At 30.6% G+C, this 19,412-nt stretch overlaps 1 protein-coding gene across 1 annotated transcript in view; it reads right to left on the bottom strand.

Annotated features, from left to right (window-relative positions):
* Positions 1-5,479: 5,479 nt before the first annotated feature.
* LOC107442626 (uncharacterized) overlaps positions 5,480-19,412 on the bottom strand; it is a 108,707-nt gene continuing 94,774 nt past the window's right edge. The window contains exons 42-49 of the mRNA XM_087151044.1: positions 19,018-19,233; positions 17,483-17,536; positions 15,422-15,637; positions 13,213-13,414; positions 11,914-12,017; positions 8,510-8,581; positions 7,405-7,623; positions 5,480-5,931 (exon numbers count right to left, since the gene is read on the bottom strand). Coding sequence (XP_087007170.1) covers positions 5,785-5,931; positions 7,405-7,623; positions 8,510-8,581; positions 11,914-12,017; positions 13,213-13,414; positions 15,422-15,637; positions 17,483-17,536; positions 19,018-19,233 — 1,230 coding nt within the window. The 3' untranslated portion in view covers positions 5,480-5,784. The remainder of the gene's footprint in view (positions 5,932-7,404; positions 7,624-8,509; positions 8,582-11,913; positions 12,018-13,212; positions 13,415-15,421; positions 15,638-17,482; positions 17,537-19,017; positions 19,234-19,412) is intronic.

The following is a 19,412-nucleotide window of genomic DNA, read 5'->3' as shown; positions in this document are numbered from 1 at the left end:
GCGACGTAAATGAACAACAACAGTTATGGTTGGGAATTTTAACGGCTTTTTCTTATTTATTATTGCTATAGATATATTATGTGGTGATGAGAATAAATTTATTAGTTCAAAACAAACAAAAAAAAAATAATAATAAGTTTTATTTTCTCTCCTTAAATTTCAGAAATGAGTTCTACGAAAAACTGCACGTTGAGGATGAAAAATTTGAGAAAATTTCTCCTGTCGGCAATCGCATGTCTGTCAATGCTTAATTAATGTTGTATTACGTTAAACTTAATTATTTTCTTCAAATATAAATGATCTACTCCAGGAATAGGTCTGAATTGAAGAAATGCTTTAATTTTTGAGAATTTTCAGTTAATTAGCCCGGTGCAAGTAAGTGAAATCAAATATTTTTTTTAAACTTTTTTTTTTTTTTGTGAATGTTCTTTTTGTTCTATGTTTAAGAAAATAAATAAACAAATAGGAAAAAAATATATTAAAAAGTTGTCGATGGTCTACATTTTCTGGCGATTTCTTGCTGGTGCCCAGCTAACTAAAAGCTTTCCAATTTTTTAATAAAAAAAGTGTAAAATATTTTTTTTATTTTTTTTTCCTTTTTGCTCCCCATAGATTATTTTTCTCTCTCATTGAATAGAGGACTATCATTGACAGTGGCATAAATAAGTTAGTGGGTGCTATTATCAATGGTATAGATTGTCAATGCTATAGATATACGAAAACATTTTACAAATAATTAATTGAAAATTTAATTAATATTTTTTTAATTAATATTGCAAAAACATCCTTCTACCATTATATTATCATAAGTAAGACCACATTTTGAAATCAAACATATAATAGTTTAAACCAGAACTCGTGTTTCGTTATTAAAAAGCGTTTTTCTATAATGATTCAATAATTATAAAAAGGGATAATGACAATAAATTGAAGACAAAAAAAGTCTACTTTTTTTTTCTTTTTCAAGATATTTTTTTCTAAACTACAGCATTTGCTATAGAATAATCTAAGAACATGATATTGTTCATTTCACTATTAAAAATATAATTTATATATTTTATCTAAATTGTTTATGGTTTAAAAATGGGTAAAAATTGGCATTTTTAAAATGACGCATAACTTAATTTTCTCTACATCTTGTGCCCGCAACCAATACATCCTTTCATGCAAACAACCCTGTAAAATTTCAATTAACATTTTACTCGTGTCGAAGTTTTATTCTTGGTCTTTTTACGACTCATATTTAAATACAATTTACCTATAAAGTTTAGAAATGTCAAGAAGAAATTATAACTGAAATTGCAAATTTCAAACATTTCAGGTTGAGACAATAATTACAAAGCAATAGTTTTTTTGAAATCGATGGAGAAAAAAATTCATTATTTGAATTAAACAATACGTATTTTGTAAAAGTAAGTTATTGCCCTTTTTTACTAATCAAAAATGTTTTACTTGCTTGCAAATTCTTAAATTAAAATTAGGATTACAGTAATTATATTCAATAAAGTGACAAACATCTACTTATATATTATACATCAACATATATATTATACAGATTTAAGATGAAATTAAACTTATTGACCTTTTGGTACCGCAATTAAACTTTACTGTTCTGTAGAAAAGAGTGTTCTCTGTAGTCTGGAAGAGATATATATATCAACTAGAACCATCTTTATAGTTTCGTACCTATGATAGTAATAAAGTAAACGTTGGGGACAAATACAAAATGAGGTTTTTAACAAAATATAAAAATTATTCTAAGAATATTACTTATGCATATTCAAGTAGACAGTCATACTATATCAGAATACTTATACATTTATTTCTGTAACACTTTCATGCATAACATTGTATGCACACGCACGCACGCTACTCGCTTTATAGTCCATTTTTTATACTGTTTTTTCCTTTTCTTTTATATTGTACTTTCCTGCGATGCGTTGTAAAATTTTTCATTTGTGTCTTTTGGCTCACTATAAGGGAGGTCCCGTCGGCTTCGGCACTATAAGGCGGGACTCTCGGAGCTTTTTAATTATTTTACTGCTGTTGCCATCAGACTCTGTAATGTTTTCGTATTTTTGCACTTTTTGTATTTTATGTACTTTTCTGTTTTTCTTGATTTAATAAACATTTACCCGTATGCTCTAAATTGGGGCAGGTCGGGGTAAATATTTCACACTGTTTTTTCCTTTTATTTTATTTTATTTTCTGTTTTTACATGTTATTTTTACTTTTTGTGTTCTATTTTATTTGTAGTAATTTTGGTAAAAAAATTTTTTTGAATGCTCCTCACATTTGCTTTGGCTTTATTAATGCAATGTCAGAAAGCACTCTGTTTTGCGGATATAATCGTGTGGGCTGATGAAAAGATTATATCTTTTTTTCCCGGTTTTTTTTAAATAAAATTCCATACTTTTTTTCTTCTTTTTTTTAACTGTTGTTTTTTATTTTTTTTACTTATTAATACCCCCCTTTTTTTCATATGTCTATTATTTTTCTTTGTTTCATCTTCATTTTGAACTTATCTAATGAGTTCTCAGAAACCCACTGTGCTTTAAATTGTAGAACCAATGTTCCAGAAAAATCATTAAATTTAAAATTTTCTGAACTGAATAATTCAGGAGTCGATTCAGGTTCTATTTCTTGAAAAATTAATATTTTTGTGAAAAATGTAAATTATTTTCATGAAAATTTCTCAATGAAAGACATTTAGTTTTAGAAATCACTATTTTCCATTCCGATTTTTTTTCTCAATACCCATGTGTTTTTCCGATCATTCTTTGTCTCGCTTCTTTAATTAATTCCGATATATTTAATACGTTGTTATGACATGCGATTTTCGATTTTAAGTAGAATTTTGAATTTGAGTTTTGATGTGTTTGATTCGTAATGATTCCGTCTTAAAAGCACATCGTTTTTTTTTTATTTTTTTTATGCGAATTCCTTGTGCTTTGTAGAACAATTTTGTGTGAGCATTTTTGTAAAGTGAAACTTTGTGAAACGATCGCTTTTGCGAATTTGAATTTTGTGAAGGAGCAGTTTTTACAAATTACAATTATGTGATGGAACCAGTTTTTCGAATTTAAATTTTGTGAAGAGACCGTTTTTTTTATTATTAGTTTGAATTTAGTGAAGGAACCCCAAAAAGGGGGTCCAATTTCTGCCTGAATCGACCCTTTGACCCTTTTAATTAATTTTGAAAAATGAAAAGGTAAAGCATCTGAAAGGAAAATTTTTAAATATCCGTTTAGATACTTATTTCCTGTTTTCTAATTTTCTGGAAAAACTGAATATATTACACATTGGTTACGACGAGTATTATTTTCTCACAAGTCTCCATATTTTGATGCAGACTCATATTGACCCCAACTTTGAGTTAAAAAAAAAAAAAAAAAAAAAAAAAAAATTGAATATTCTTTTTTCGTTATTGGAGGGGGTAGTAAACTCTTTTTGTGACAATCACTTTTTTTCTTAATTTTTTTTAAAAGAATTATTTTTTTTTGAAAAATTGCTAGCTAGACATGTAGTTTCAGTTTTTTAATCTTTCGAAGTTGTACATTTCTTAAAATTCTTGGAGTGATTTTGCTTTTCTTCTTCTTTGGTCGAAAAATATTGGATATCAATAGTAATGCAAAATCACATCTTTTACATAACCATCATTAACATAAGTCAACACTAGATGCGTTTCGTGATTTTTCTCTTAATAATGTGAAACCATGCCAATAATTCCACTATAACGAGGAAACTGCAAATACAACAATTATATGTAGCAAATGATTATAAAATCTAATAGAGTTAGATTGTAAAATTTAGAACTAAATATCTAGTAGTAGTTGCTTATTTACGTCACACTAGAGCTGCACAATGGGCTATTGGTGACGGTCTGGGAAACATCCCTGAGGATGATCCGAAGACATGCCATCACAATTTTGATCCTCTGCAGAGGGGATGACACCCCCGCTTCGGTAGCCCGACGACCTGCGCGCGAAGTCGAGCACTTTACGGTAGAACAGTTTAACGAGGACCCACACCGCACACCCTTGGTCCCTACGCAGACTGATCCAAGTGGTCACCCACCCGCACATTAACTGCAGCTAGTGATGCTTGACTTCGGTGATCTGCTGGGAACCGTGTCTTAACGATCAGTCCACTGCGGGACCTAAATATCTAACACTTAATGTTATAGCTAATAATGGTTAGTGGTGATCACTATTAATTTTTCCTAAGATCTATCCCAGATAGCAAAACACTCACTTTATTTTCACTCAGTAAAAATCTTTTAATGTAAACCTAAAAAGGATTTTTTTTTGTGCGGTTTACGTGTAAGCCTTCTAACCTTAAATCAAGATCAGTGACAATCTGCTATATTCTACGCACATTACTGGAATCTTGGAAAACAACTTTCTATATAAAAACCTTAAATCTAGGTTGTCATAAGGTTTTGAAGCGTGATAAAAATCCTTGAATAAAGCTAGTCTTAAGGTGAAAATAATTTTGTAAGGTTTCCTTTCGCAATATCTTGTACGCTCAGCTAAAATCCACCTTGTCATGAAATTTTAATAGACAATGCAATGATCCAATTGATCCTATCGCAAGTGTGACGTCCGCTACAACGTCATTATGAACCTAAATGATTTTTATACCTAAAGGTCTGGTTTCTTAGGACAAGCGCCTTATCTGGGCGTCAGCGGGACGTCAACGTTCCGGTGACGCCAACAAAATAGTGGTTTGTTAGCTCAAGGCCTGGTTTCTTAGAACTAGCGCCTTATCTGGGAGTCAGCGGAAAGTTGACATAGAGCTGACTCCAAAAAAAATACTTTTTTGTTAGCTCAACGTGAGCAGTCGGTCCAACGTAGACATTATCTCTCATTGCGCATGCGTTAATAAAGTAAACAAATATTTATTTTGAATTTGTATTGATTTTGTTATTGTCGACCAGTGTTTTAGAGAACAAATAATGACTTTGTCCAAGAAAAAACACATTATAGCTGAGCTAAATGAAGAGTGCTATGTTTAATGAAGAAGCTATGTTTAATGTCAAAATCAAAATCTTGGCTGATTTCAATGTGCTGTTGGATGTTGTCCGCCATTGCTTCTGTGGTTAACGTCACGTTGTAATCCAACTGCAGTTTAGTTGGACGGCAATTGTAGTTCAAGATGAGCGTTCGATGACGTATACTATCAAACTCACAAATGGACCAATCAGAGGTTAGCGCTGATTTCCAGCTGACGGCGTCCTGTCCTAAGAAACCAGGCCTTAAGTAACAATGCTTTTTTAAAAAGCTTTAAAATTAATTTTTAATCCTTTTAGGATGAAAGGTTTGAAGCTGCAATGTTTTTGTTTCATTGAAAAAAGGTTTTTAATACAAACGTTTTCGCGACGATAAAAAGAAAATTCCAAAACACGGTTGCCGTAAGGTTACATGCTTTCTGGGGATGGGTTCCATGTCTAAAATTTAGAGAGAAAGAAATAACTATCTAAAAACAACAAATTATAATTTATTACAGATTCATTACAAGATTTACAGTAAAGTGCCTCGAATGAAACACAACAAAAGCTGATTTGTGACGAGTGATGATCAATACTTTCCTTTCAATACTCATTAAAGTACGGGGTCCTTTTAAGTTATAAAAAAATAATAAAATGATGCGACAAAAATAAAGTTTATGATAAATATTTGGCAGTGTTTGGTATTCTGTGCAACAGTGAGTTTTCAGCAAAAAGTGTTTTTTTTTTCTTTTCGGCTTCTCTAAATACTTTTATCACAAAAATGGCATGCCACGTTAAGAGAAGCACACAGGTCCAAGATCGAATCCAAATTCTTGATTTCTTCCACCGATGTCTGTTAGAGATAGATCAACAACTGGCAATCTTTGTGGTTTATCTGTTTCATAGTGTAAGACCGTTTGAGCCCATTTGTTTTCTCGCAGCTGAAATTAAATATACATTAAAAATATTAATATTTGAAATAGTTGTTTTTTCTTGCTATAATGTTGATACTTTACTTCAAAAGACAAATATACAATAAAATTTCCATTTTTAGTTACTATTTTATAGAGTTTATGTATGAAGACTAAAATAGAAGTATTGGCATAAGAATCGTGCTAGTTCTTATCATTCGTGATGATAAGAACTAAGCATGATTCTTATGGAAAATCGACCTACATCGATATTTCCAAATTTTTGGAATGAGGCCGAGATAGCCTGGTTGGTAGGGCACTGGTCCCATGTCCAAGAGTTCGTGGATTCGATCCCCACCGGCTGAAGACTCCTCGTGTAATAAATGGTGACTGATATCAACAGTGGTTTTTTTAAAAATATATTTCAGTGGTTTATATATATTGAGCAGGGAAATCACTTCAGTTAAAAAAAATACATATTAAAAACTCAGCGTATAAAAGATTAGTTTAATAAGTCTTAGAGAACAGCAGTTTAAAAATTTGAATTTTTACTGTAACTACTATATTTTTTTTATTGTTCATTATTTAACGCAATGCAAATTTTAGAATTGCGCATAAGAATCTATAAAGCTACCAATGCAACTTTTGTGATATATACTTTCTTTGATATTTCTTTGATTAATTTTTTTATTTAATGACAAAGATCCATCGTTAGCGGTCACTCCAAGATCAATAACAAATATTTACTGTCTTTGAACACTCGATGTGACCCTAAAATTTATCACATAATTAAACTAAATTTATTTTGAGGCAAGTCTGTTAGTAAGTTTGCAAGTTAGTTGCTTAATAACTGAAGGAAAAAAGTCTGGCATTCACAGGAAAAAAAAATCAAAGAATTAATCGAATTTTTTTTTAAGTATCTAGTATTTGATAAAATTTCCTCCAGACAAGGTATTCTTAAACATATTTTTCCCTCAACATCGCAGAATATTTTAATTTACTCTGTATGTTGGTTGTGATGGGCATCATCGTCTTGCTTTCCTTATGTAAATCTTAAAAATAAAATAGCAGTACTCCATAATAATAGCTTGTAAGGACCTTAATAGTAATTGATCAGAGCTTAAGAACGTTTTTGGTTCGTTTTCACTATGTATTAATTACCCCCACTTAATATGCCATGTTTTTTTTATTACACTGTTTTACAAGTGTTTCTAAAATATATATATTAAGGGTGATCATAACAAAATACCCTGTATATTTTTAAGGCCTTGTACACTTGCAGTTTGAGTCTTTTGCATCTTCAAAGATGCCACCTTTGGTGTTGGATAGATTTTGGATAATTTAATGCTTTGTAAATTTTTACACGGAATTTAATGCCCAAATTTCTATATGCCAATCATTTAAGAAGAAATTTTCTTGCGTGAAAATTGAATGCTTCATAATTTCATTTGAAATAAAAAAAAAAAAAAAAAAAAAATTAATTAACAAATTAATAATATTCACCTGGCAATTATCTAATATCGATGTATATGTGAACATAGGATTTCCATCTGCTGTCAATTCGATGTCATTGTAAGCCATTAACTTGGCAGCCCTCTGGCTACTTTTCTTGGCGTCTTTATGAACGAAAACATTTTTGCAATGAACAGTCACATTTTGTTCTGCATTCTGACTGAGGAGTTGTAAGAAACTGAGTTGGATTCGATCAGCTTTGTAGTTGAACTAAATTGAAATAAAGTCTTATTAATTAGAAAAAAATATTTAGCAATTAGGTAAATAAAAGTTTAGATGCTAATTAAATAGATAAAAGTTAATTCAATTAATAATTGGATAACAATTCATTTGTTAATTTGATAAATAAAAAAGTTCATAAGTTTATTGAATAAATAGTAGTTAAATTATTTATTACATAGATAAAAGTTTATTTGATAATTAGATAGATGTAATATTTTTCAAAGTTTTGCTTATTAAATAGACGATTTGCTTTTTAAATATTGAATGATTTGTTTTTTATTAAATGTATAAAATGTATAAATGTTTATTTGCTAATTGGATAGATAAAATTACTTTATTATTTATGGATAAAAGTTTATTTTCTAATTATATAGATAAACTGTTGTTTTCATTTAAAATACATAAAAGCTCACGTATTTTTTAAATGGATAAAAGTTAATTTGCTAGTTAGATGGAGAAAGGTTTGATTTTTAAATATATATAAGGTCCATTTGCCTATTAAATAGAGAAATGTTTAGTGAATAAAAATTTTATTTGCTTATTAAATAGAGAAAGACTAATTTACTTATTAAACAGATATGGGTTTAATTGCTTATTAAATAGAGAAAAGCTTGTTTTTTAAATATATATAGATTGTTCATTTGCTTATTAAAAAGAGAAATGTATATTTGCTTTTTGAATTGATAAAAGCTTATTTGCTAATTAAAAAAAGAAAGGTTAATTTACTTATAAAATAGATAAGAGTTTAATTGCTTATTAAATAGAGAAAGGTTTATTTGCTTCTTAAATGAATCAAAGTTTATTTATAATTAGATTGTTAAAAGCTTCTTTGCTTTTTTTAAACGAAAATTAGGTCTAATAACCATGGACTCACCGTGAAACCACCATTCATTGTACTAAACCATGTTTCTTGCTTCTTTCCAATGAAGTAATTGCCCTTTTTGATCTACAAAAACACAACAATAAAATTGACTAAAATTTTCATTCGTAAAATGAAGGAATTTGTTCATGTTTCTAGGGATTTCTGTACGATTTATGAGAATAATGAAATAAACTTAAATGAGTATTGATTAACAATCTTTAGCTGAAAGAATTTGGAGCTGAAGAAGTTCTAAGTGCATTTGTTAATAAACATATTATTTTGCACACTGTACAGAACGGAAATTAAAAAGTTAGCACCATGAATAACCTTTGATCTAATGATTGGAATTTTCATGGTTCAAAGACCTAAACGTTAATAAACTAATTTATCAATGTGGCGATATTTTAAGCTACGAAACCAGACAAAAAAATGTACTTTTCTAAATAAACATGTTCTTTTTTTTTTTTTTTTTTTTTTTTTTTTACAGTTTTGTGTTCTTTACGTCTAAAATATCGGAGTTTTCCGCAATTCGGATTTTTTGTTTTTTTTGTTTACAGTTTTGTGTTCTTTACGCCTAAAATATAGGAGTTTTTCGCAGTTCGGATTTTTTTTTTTACAGTTTTGTGTTTTTTACGCCTAAAATATCGGAGTTTTTCGCAATTCGGAAAATTTGGTCCCGATAGTTTGCTCAGGTAAGCGGCAGAAAGCTTTGATACCTCTGATAAATTCACTTTTTGGGTATTTCGCCCTATCCCAAAAACCTATTGAGTTAATTAAAAATTTCTCTCACTCAAATATAAAACTCTTTTTCTTCAATGATAATTTCATATAAAAAACAGTTTTTAAATATTATTTATTATTTTATATCGTAAGGGTCGAAAAATTTTGAAAATGCATGTAAATTTGTGAATTATTTTAAACTATGCAATTTTAAATGACAGAACACAAAATTTAAGCAAAATCATCGAATAATAAAATTTCATTAAAGCAGCATTCATAAAGATTCATTTCTTAAGATCTGTTCGATCTTTTTCCTTACAAATTTTGTATATTGTCAGCTAGAATTACGCAATACACAATGAAATAAAACGTGGAATATTATAAGGCAAAAAGTTACAGACACTTTTTAAATAAAATTGTGAAAAATAATTATTAAAATCCATTTCTTACATGAAATTATGTTTGAATAAAAAAATTTTATAATTGTGTGCAAAATTTTTTCAATTTCAAAAGGTTTTCTACATTGTTTTAAAGCTTGTTATACAAAATAATTCCACATAATTTATACAAAAATAATTCCACACAAAATATTATTTTTAATAATTATTTCATTTACTAATAGTCAAAAAATTTGTGAATTGTAAGGCGCGCAAATTTTTTCACATTTAATTTCCTTGATATGGCAAAATACGCTAAAAGTGACATTAACATTAAGTTGTTCTGAATTTCGAACGCTTTTCTGACTAAACTTAGGACGGTATTTTTCAGATTGCTGCTACCCTTTATATTTTGAGGATTCAAGAATCTAAGTCTTTCAAAATTAAGGTGCATTAATTCAAGGAAAGTTCGTTTTCGTGTTTGATTCCGTAACCGAAAATATGGTCTGCACAAACTAATTAGCAAATTTAACCCTTTGACGATCAGGGAAATGAGCAGTTTTCGTTTCATTAATTCGCGCAGTATTACGTGCAAACAGTAGTCGAAAGTGGCATCTGTTTTTCACCTCCGTTCTTCCGAAAATGTCACCCTTCTCTGGCGATGCCAACTGCTCCGTCTTCTCGAATTGTTATAATAAAGTGGTAGCAAATTATGTAGTAAATTTCGCTGGAGAAGGATAATTACGCTTACTTTTTAATAGAGTAACCAGTAGATTGTTTCCTTAACGTTGCATTTTATATGTTACTTATAGTTTTTGATATTTAGTGGTGAAAAAAGTACTTAAAAGGAAAAATACTAAACTGAAAGTAACTTGACTTTCGCTATCACTAGGAAATACTATTTTACAAAGCGGAGCAAGTTGGCATCCCTGGATGCGGTAGATAGCTCGTCTCACGCGTTTTAAAAATTTCTTAAAGTATTCGTAGTACATAAATAACAGTTTTTACGTACTTTTCGTTTTTAACATAGTTAATGCAGAATAATAATGGCGAACGAGCTCAGCTCGTCAGCGCACATTGGGGAAAAATTTCACTACGCGAGTAGTGCTCGTTACCATAGAGTTAAGAGTATAAGTACTATACCTATACTCTTTACTCTATGCTCGTTACTAACCATTACGGTCAAAATCTTGCCCCTGAGCGGAACTCGTTTGCGCGCATTATGAGGCACGATTCGATTGCAAGCTGAGCTCGTTCATAATCGTCAAAGGGTTAAAGCTATCTCTTTACACCATTCAGTTATTACACTATTATATTATATCCGATCATTAAATCAAAAATTATCCAGGGTATTTGTTATTTTATTTTAGCGATCGGTACTTATTGCACTTACGGGAAGATCTGACTGAAAGTTTAGTACAGGGTTGATACGTGAGCCTAAAAATATACGAAGTGATAGAAACCTAATTAAGTTTATCGATTTAATCTAATTATTCAATCGAAACTACCCCCGTGTTTACATTAAATTAACATAACTCTATCTAATCTACTCCTGAATATGTATCGTTATTGAAAAGTTTGTGTAAACACCAGCATGTCTGGATTAGTCGCACTAAGTATTTCTTGAACAACTATGTTTAGTCATAGTAGGAGCGGCCTCTATCCCTATCGGGCATGGATTTGTATTACAGTTTGCTTTAACACTGTGAGGTCAGATATCCGCTTGGTTGATGGGAGCAACCATGCTTAAGAAACTTTATAATAATAAGTAAATTAATTTTTGTTTAGCCGTAGATTAAGTCTTAAATTAAATGAGATTTTATATGAAGTGATTGTATTTTTTAACGAAAATGAAACTAACTAAACACTAGGAGGAACAAATTATTTCTTCCGAAAGCAACAGGTGTTTTCGAAATGGTTCTTTAGTTTAGTTTATTTTTTGTCTAAATGTACAAGTTAATTAAGAAAATATAGGCTTACATATAAACACTTGTCTGCTCCTTTAAAAATACCACTAAAGGCAAAAAACATATGACCTTAACGTATAGCAACATCAAGTGAAATGTATCATTCTTAACACCACTCCCTACGAACCACTGAACTGGGGACACGTAAGAGTCACTTGAGTAAATTTTAAAAAATCCTATTTTGAACCAAATTTCTAAATTACACAAAAACTTGTAAAAAGAAACTGATTGCAGATTTCAAATCAGTGATGTAAAAGCATCTGCGATCTGTTTTAAAATCTCGTGCTACAGAACAAAAATGCACTGTAGTTTTATTCATTTCTCAATTTTAAAATATTTAGAAAGACCAAACCTGTTCAGGTCTAGCTGAGACACACGTGGCTCTACTTTCAGAATTGCAGAAAGCTTGGATGGCATCTTTAGGATCTCCTTGGTTAGGATCCACCCAATAGGTTCCTAGAAGAAAAGAAGGTTTGGTAGGTTAGAACTGGTTGAATTACCGATATAAACATTAAGTTCAGCGTACCTAGCATGCAGGGCTATCTGCTCATTCATCGAAATTGGATTGGACAATGAGGGAAGAAGGGGGTGAGAAGTTATTACGTAAATGTAAAATTGGATAAGTAAGAGTTAAGTTAATTGACTAGACGTGACTTAGATCTTTGGTGAAGTTCTAGCCCGCGGAGCGCCCACCACACTTCTTCATCTGGAATTTGCTCTAGGGCAACTAGGACTGTTGGCATAGATAATTAGAGATAAATGAGGCAGTTGAACTAGCATGCTATGGTGCACAGCTCAAGCAATGATTTATAAGTAAAGATATCATATAGGATTTTAATAAAAAAAAAACTTCTAATAAATCTAATAATAAAAGTTAAATATATTTTGATTATATATATATATATACTTTTTAATTATTGATTTGTCGTGGTTGGTTAAAAATTTTTTAATAGGTTAAATGGAAAAGATTTAATACGTCAAAACTGTATAATGTTGCTGCCATTATGAAAATTTTTCTCAACGACCGTACATGTTGACAGTTATTCATTAGTAACACACTGTTAAATTTTTATCCAAACCGAAGGAAAATTAAAAGTAATTAAGATATGACATGCTAAAAAATATTATTTAACCCTTTCCTGTGCAGTATATCCAGTAGTGCAACGCTAATTCAACAAATGTCAAAAACCACTAGAAATGTTAAAATAATTGCTTTCTAACACGTTAAAAAACGACCATTTCTTAAACGAAGAACTGAAGTATGTCGCTTCCAATAGAATGTACTAATAGGATATAATTTATTATATTATATTTTTTATTATATAATTTTTTCAGTTTTTTTTATTAACTCTTTAGAAATCTACGCATTTAAATAAATTATAGATAGTGGTAGCCAAAATACTTATTAATTCAATTTGTGAAGGATAACCCTTGTTACTTTTATGAAAATTCAATCTTTATTGCGATGACACTTCTGATACAGTTGGAAGATATGCAACTTTCACCTAACTTTCCATATTTTGACAGTTATTTTTGGAATAAATGCCACATATTAGAATTTATTATTATTATTATTTTCCCATTTGTTGTGTTTTCCGGCTCAAAGTTATTTTATTTTTCACCTGAGTTTCTTAATAACAAAGAGATTTACCGCTCGGCAGTTCTGGATGGGCAACGAACAGATCTTTGCAAGTTGTAGCTGGATTCTTTTTTTCTCCGTTGGGCTTCCTGAATTCTTCATATTCCTGAATAAGTTTATCGTAGAACTCGAACACCAATCGTTGTTTCTCTTCAATGGGAGTGTCGGGTGAAAAGAGTTTGTCTGGTTCGTCGCCTAAAGCTGGATCTGGACCCTGAATGGAAATAAATGATATTTAATTGCGATGTTTTCTATAAATTTCATAATTTTTAAATGCATTTCATAATTGCCGTGCGTCAGGAAGAATAACATACACTAAATTGTGCTAAATTGTGTGTGATACACTAAATTGTGCAGCAGTGAATGGCGTAACGAGCGTAACGTAAAAAGAAGACAATCTTTCCGCCTGAGCCGCGATGGCTCATGGAAAAGAGCGTTTACCTTCCAATGAGAGTGAACCAGGTTCGAATCCCGATGATGGCTGGTTGATTCGAATTCCGCATCCGGTTAGCACCGAAAACAGTGCAGATGTGAAATATTCTCTGTTTTAGACGAATTTTTAGACGAATCATGGATTAGAGTCCCCTTGCCGTCAGGATAACCGTTGGGGATTCTAGTGTTTTTCCTCTCCATGTAATGTAAGTGCAGATTAGTTTGGTCAAAAAGTCCTCCACGAAAGTAAAATTTTTCTTACTACTTAATCCAGGAGTTCCCTTGTCTTCTGGATTGGGTTCAAAATTACAAGGCTACGGAGTTGAAGAATATTGCAGAAAAGGAAAATATGCTAGAAAAATTTTGAAAAAATCACTAGTAATATTTCATTTAATGCACAACTTTTCAGTGGTAAATTGTTTTTATATGACAATTTTTAAAAAATTTACCAATTTGATGTTTTTTGAAAAATTTCAGAATTTTAGGGCTATTCCGGAAAGAGAAGATGATACTTAAAAAATCTGAAAAAATTCACACGTGATATAGTAGTCCCTACATAACTTTTGGGAATTAGTGCTCTTCAATTATCGAAAACTTTTTTTTTCACTCCACCCTAAAACATAGATCTTCTATATTTTCTTCTTTACTCTTTTGGGGATAGCTGGCTCATCACACCACTTAACTATGGCCTTTGGCCTAGCCTTGTTTTTTCAAGACTCTATCTTCAAATGGTGTCTATCGATCAGAAGTTGGCTGAGCTACATCCGTCACCAAGGATGGAACCTCGGTTGTTCTCAACGTTTTAACACATTTCATGTGGACAACTAATCCGTAAAATGGTGGATTTCTTTCCATAAAGAAGTGAATTTCTTAAGAGTTCGAGTAAACTTGCCACTATGCCTACAATTTCACTTTAAAAAAATTTTACGCCATGCAATTGAATACTGAATGTATTTTTTGAATAATTTACTGTATAATTCTGGTTACCACACAATGAATTATTTCCTTTAAAAAATTGAAGAAAAAAATAGTTTTGCTTCCAACTTTTAAACTTTTGTGTGATTGCAAAGATTGCATAAAAGCATTTTACGTTTTCAAAAATGAATTTTTGTGTGAAGTGCGTGTTAATTATTGTCTGTTAACCACTGTAATGCGTTAACACACAATGTGTACATCATTCAATGATTTAACTACTGTGTCAAGCAGTATCGTCTTTACGCATGGGCATCACCGGGCAGTGCCCGAGGGCCCCAGGCACTCAGGGGGCCCTTGAGGATCTCACTTTTTATAAATTGTAATTGAAAAAAAACTAAAAATAAACAAAATTGACTTATATATTTTTTTTAAATAAATATATTCTATTGTATAAAGTAAGTAATTTGTTTTTCTTTCTACAAATAGTGATTGATTATCATGCAAACTACAAAGATTTGAATAGTTTATCTTCAGGGAAACTTATAAAAAACAAACCGAAATCTATTTTTCTACGTTCCAATGAAGTTTTTATGTGAATTCAGTTATTTTACGTCTACTAAAAGCAAATTTAAATATATTTAAATCAAAATGTATTTAAATTTTTTCAAATTATTGCATATGTTAAAAATCGTTTATTTTGTGTATGTGAAGTTGTTTAGTTCGATTTTAAGCAGTATGTCCTGTTATAAGGTCCCAAAACATTTCTGAGCCCGGGGGCCCTGCGTATTATTAAGACGGCCCTGGTGTCAAGGCTGCTTTTTCAAACTATGTATTTGATTAATCAAATGTTTTCAATTATGAATAAAATGCTTACTTTCATTTGTCCTTGGCTAAACAGGGCAGCCAAAGCACTTGCTTCGTACCCGAATGGTTCCCCAGGAGGTCCTGGTAAACCAGGAGGCCCTGGTGCTCCAACTGGACCTGGCTTGCCAGAATCACCAGAGTGACCTCTAGGACCGACGGGACCTATTAAACCAGGATTTCCTGGACTTCCATCTCTACCAGGGGGACCCTTAGATCCTGGAGGACCCTAAATAAATGAATTAACGGTTACCAAATATATGAATCATATAACAGAACTAAATAAGTAGTAGAATAGTAAGTAAATAAGTTGGTCAAAAAATAAATTTTTTTGAGCAATTAACGTTATATTAAATTAACGTTGAAAGGAAATTTACTAGTTAGTGTATTTTCTGAAGACAATTTATCGAAATTTTATAAACATTTGAATACAGTAACTATGTTTATATTTTTACTTATTTATTTTATTTTTTATATCATTCGAGTTTTGTTCTGATGCTTTAGAACACTCTAGTTGTATTTGATTAAATTTTGAAATTTTTATGAATTGTTAGAAGTTTCATAGATTAGTTGATTTTTTAATTACTTTTCAAACAATCATAAGTCTTTTCAGACTTATGATTGTGCAAAATTTCGTAACTATGATTCACTAAGCATAAAAATTTAAAATTTAGTTTCAAAAACAATTATTAAGAAACATAGTAACTGTTTTTTCTATCTCATCCAAAACAATTATACATTAATACAGGAAATCACTACTTCATCATCTTAGAATAGCAATTACGGAAAATGAAAATGTTCATAACAGCAAAAATTAAATGCCTTTTTTTTTAAATCTTGAATATTTTTGTGTTAAACACGTTGTAAAACAAGGAAACGCAGATTTGGTTTATCGATCGATCTATTAATATTTAGTTTATCAGTCCTTTCATTATGAACTTTATCAAATCTTTAATTACTTAATTTATAAACCGCACTGACTCATACTATTTCTGGCAGTTCTATTTTATAGATAATCTTCCTTCGTATTCTTTACTTTTTCCAATTTTGAAAACCCAAACTTCTGCATTCATATTCATAAATCCTTGCGCCTCTCAACAGTTCTGATCAGCTATTTTGTATTGCAGCTGCGATTTAATAACTGCTTCAGAGTTTAATTCAAACGAGGAGACGACCTAGAAGCACGGGTTCTTGGTATTTTTAAGATCTGTGTAAGTTAACCCTTTTGAAGGCCGTGGTAAGTATACTTACCACCACGTTTTACCACTTTTAATTTAGGTTTCCATTTTTCAATAACTTCAGCTCTCTTGAAATGAGTTTGAATAAAATTGGTAACCATTTGTCACTTTTAAAAAACGTATAAAAGTTATAAAATACATAATTCCTTTTGAAGTTTGTAGCATTTAAGGACTTTATTTTATAAATAAAGAAAAATAAAAGTCAGTAAAATCCTAATAGGTCATGTTAAATATATTTACCTCCAAAAAAATGGCATTTTTTTAAACTAAATGAGTTTTTTTTTTATCAATTACTGTTCTTAAAACAATTTCAATTCCAAAAATACTTTAATTTACCTTTACTAGAAATAAAGGGCCTATTAAAGGGTTAAATGTATTTTATTTTTTACTACAGTTGTAAAATCTTCGGACAACTTATGAACGGCTATAATTCTTCCTCCAAAATAGAGCATTATTTAATTAATGCGTCTTAAATGGAAGGAAGATACAAGGGGATATCTGAAGAAGATTTAGATATATCCCCTGCACTTTAGCATCCAAATAGAGTCTCGGTGCTGCCATCTAGTGTAGTAAAAACTAGACGTCCAAATTAACATGGCCAACGGTATCTCACCCATTGTGGTGGTCCTGAAAGAGTGGATACCACTTCTGGAGAACGCACTAGGTCTGCTCATCGGGAAGACTGATTGTGCAGCTCATTGGAAATATAAAAAAAATCTAAAGAAGATTTCTAAACCCTTTAGTTTATCAGTCCTTTTATTATGAACTTTATAAAATCTTGAAATGAATAATAATGATGAAATGAATTATAAAATGAATTATAAAATGAAACTTACTTCCATTCCAGGAGGGCCAGGAGGTCCTGTCATGCCTTTCTCACCGGAAACACCCTGCAAGTGAAAACTGTTATATGAACTGGCGAGTTAAGAAATTAAGAGCAATAAATAGACAGATGGCAATTAAAAGATTGAAATAAATAACAAAACACACAAGTGTGTACTTTTTCATGATAAATATTTTGTGAAAATTTATTTATATGCTATAAGTCTTAGTTCAGATATTGATTTGAAAAATTTCATGATCAGTATTATTATTTACATTTTCAGGTTACCAAAAAAAAGTATCGGATCTCTTGCAAGTACAAGATATTCAGAGATTTTATTCACATAGTGAATCTAACGGCTAATCTCAATTCCGGTAATGAATCATCTTTTTATACAATATCACGCAACCTATGGCGATAATATATTCGGTGGTGAAGTAACATAGATTCTGGATCTTGTTTATGAAGAACTTACAAAAAATTGGCTTTTATAATGCAATTTAAAAGACGAGATAAACTCGCAATTTTTATTTGATAGTGAAATTGAGAGATTGGCAACATTTCGCTACACGGAAGTAATTTCATTTCGGATTACCGATTCCTCAAAACTTGCTAACGCATTACCGATGAAGCGGGGGAAAATCAAGATATTGTTGTAAATTGATATTCATTCCTCGCGCTCAATTTAAACTTTCAAATTTAAAATTCTTAAAAATTTAATTTCTAATATTCGTTTATGTAGCTTCAATTTTAAAATTCATCTTAAAAATGGAAATGGCCAATAATTTGAGCTACTTTATTGAAATATACTAAAAACTGCTAATAATGTAAGATCTTATTTACTTCGATCTAATTTTAACTTGTCCTTTAATTATAATTAATATTAATATAAAAAAGAAGTCACCCCGATTAGCTCATTGACAAACTAGATTATTTTTCTTTTGTAGCTTAACCAAAAGATATGAATTTATTTCGAAATGAGAAATGTGCAAAAAGTTACATTTTTCCTAAAAATAATATAATGACCACTGAGCAATAATGACCGCTGAGCGTGAATCCCCTGTAAATTAACAATGTGGTTTTATAAATTGGTCTAATTTATAAAGCCACATTGTTAATTTACAGAGGATTCACGAGGCAGTGGTCATTATTCCAATTATTAAAAACATTTATAAGGTTTAAAAATATAATATAGATCTCATATTTTCTTGGAAAAGTTTAGCTTCCTTCAAATTTTACAACTAATCTTGTGGAATAAACCACAAAATTTTCTCTGTATGGTAAACTGCAACAATATCATTCAAAATATGAGTTTTCATTTTCCCCCTCCAGTATAAAATAATTTTTATTTCACTTAATTATTCCACCTTATATGAATTGAAGAAATTAAGTAATTAAATGGTAAGTCTTAGGGCTTAAAATTATGCACAATCTCACTGCTTCGTGACTTAAGTGTAGCAAACCTTATTAGAATTAGAAAATAATAAACGCTGTAATAAAATTAATATTTCACAGTACATAAACGGAATATAAAAGAAGAGTTCTTACAGGTTGTCCAGCCATTCCTTGAAGACCAATTAGACCTCGATGACCCTTCATGCCTTGTTCTCCAGCATCACCACGTTCACCTTTCATTCCAGCTGGTCCACTGGGTCCTGGTTGACCCCTAACACCCTGTGGTCCCGGCACTCCTCGTGGTCCCGTTTCTCCTCGCTCACCTCTTTCTCCTACGGGTCCAGTTGGGCCAAGGGGTCCAGGTGGTCCCTTTAATAAAAGAAATTTAATGATTTTTTATATTGTATTTGGTTAGTAAATAATTTTCATTGTCCAATTATTTGTCAATAAATTGTATTATCAATAAATCATTATCAATAAAATGCAATGAAGTATCATTAAATATAAAGTAAAAATGCTATGTTTTATTTGAAAAATAAGTAATATTT

This window comes from Parasteatoda tepidariorum, chromosome 9 (genome assembly GCF_982258835.1).
Source record: "Parasteatoda tepidariorum strain Cologne lab strain chromosome 9, Ptep-v5.0, whole genome shotgun sequence".
Classification (NCBI taxonomy): Eukaryota; Metazoa; Arthropoda; class Arachnida; order Araneae; family Theridiidae; genus Parasteatoda; species Parasteatoda tepidariorum.
This window is presented reverse-complemented; position numbering and strand designations above follow the sequence as displayed.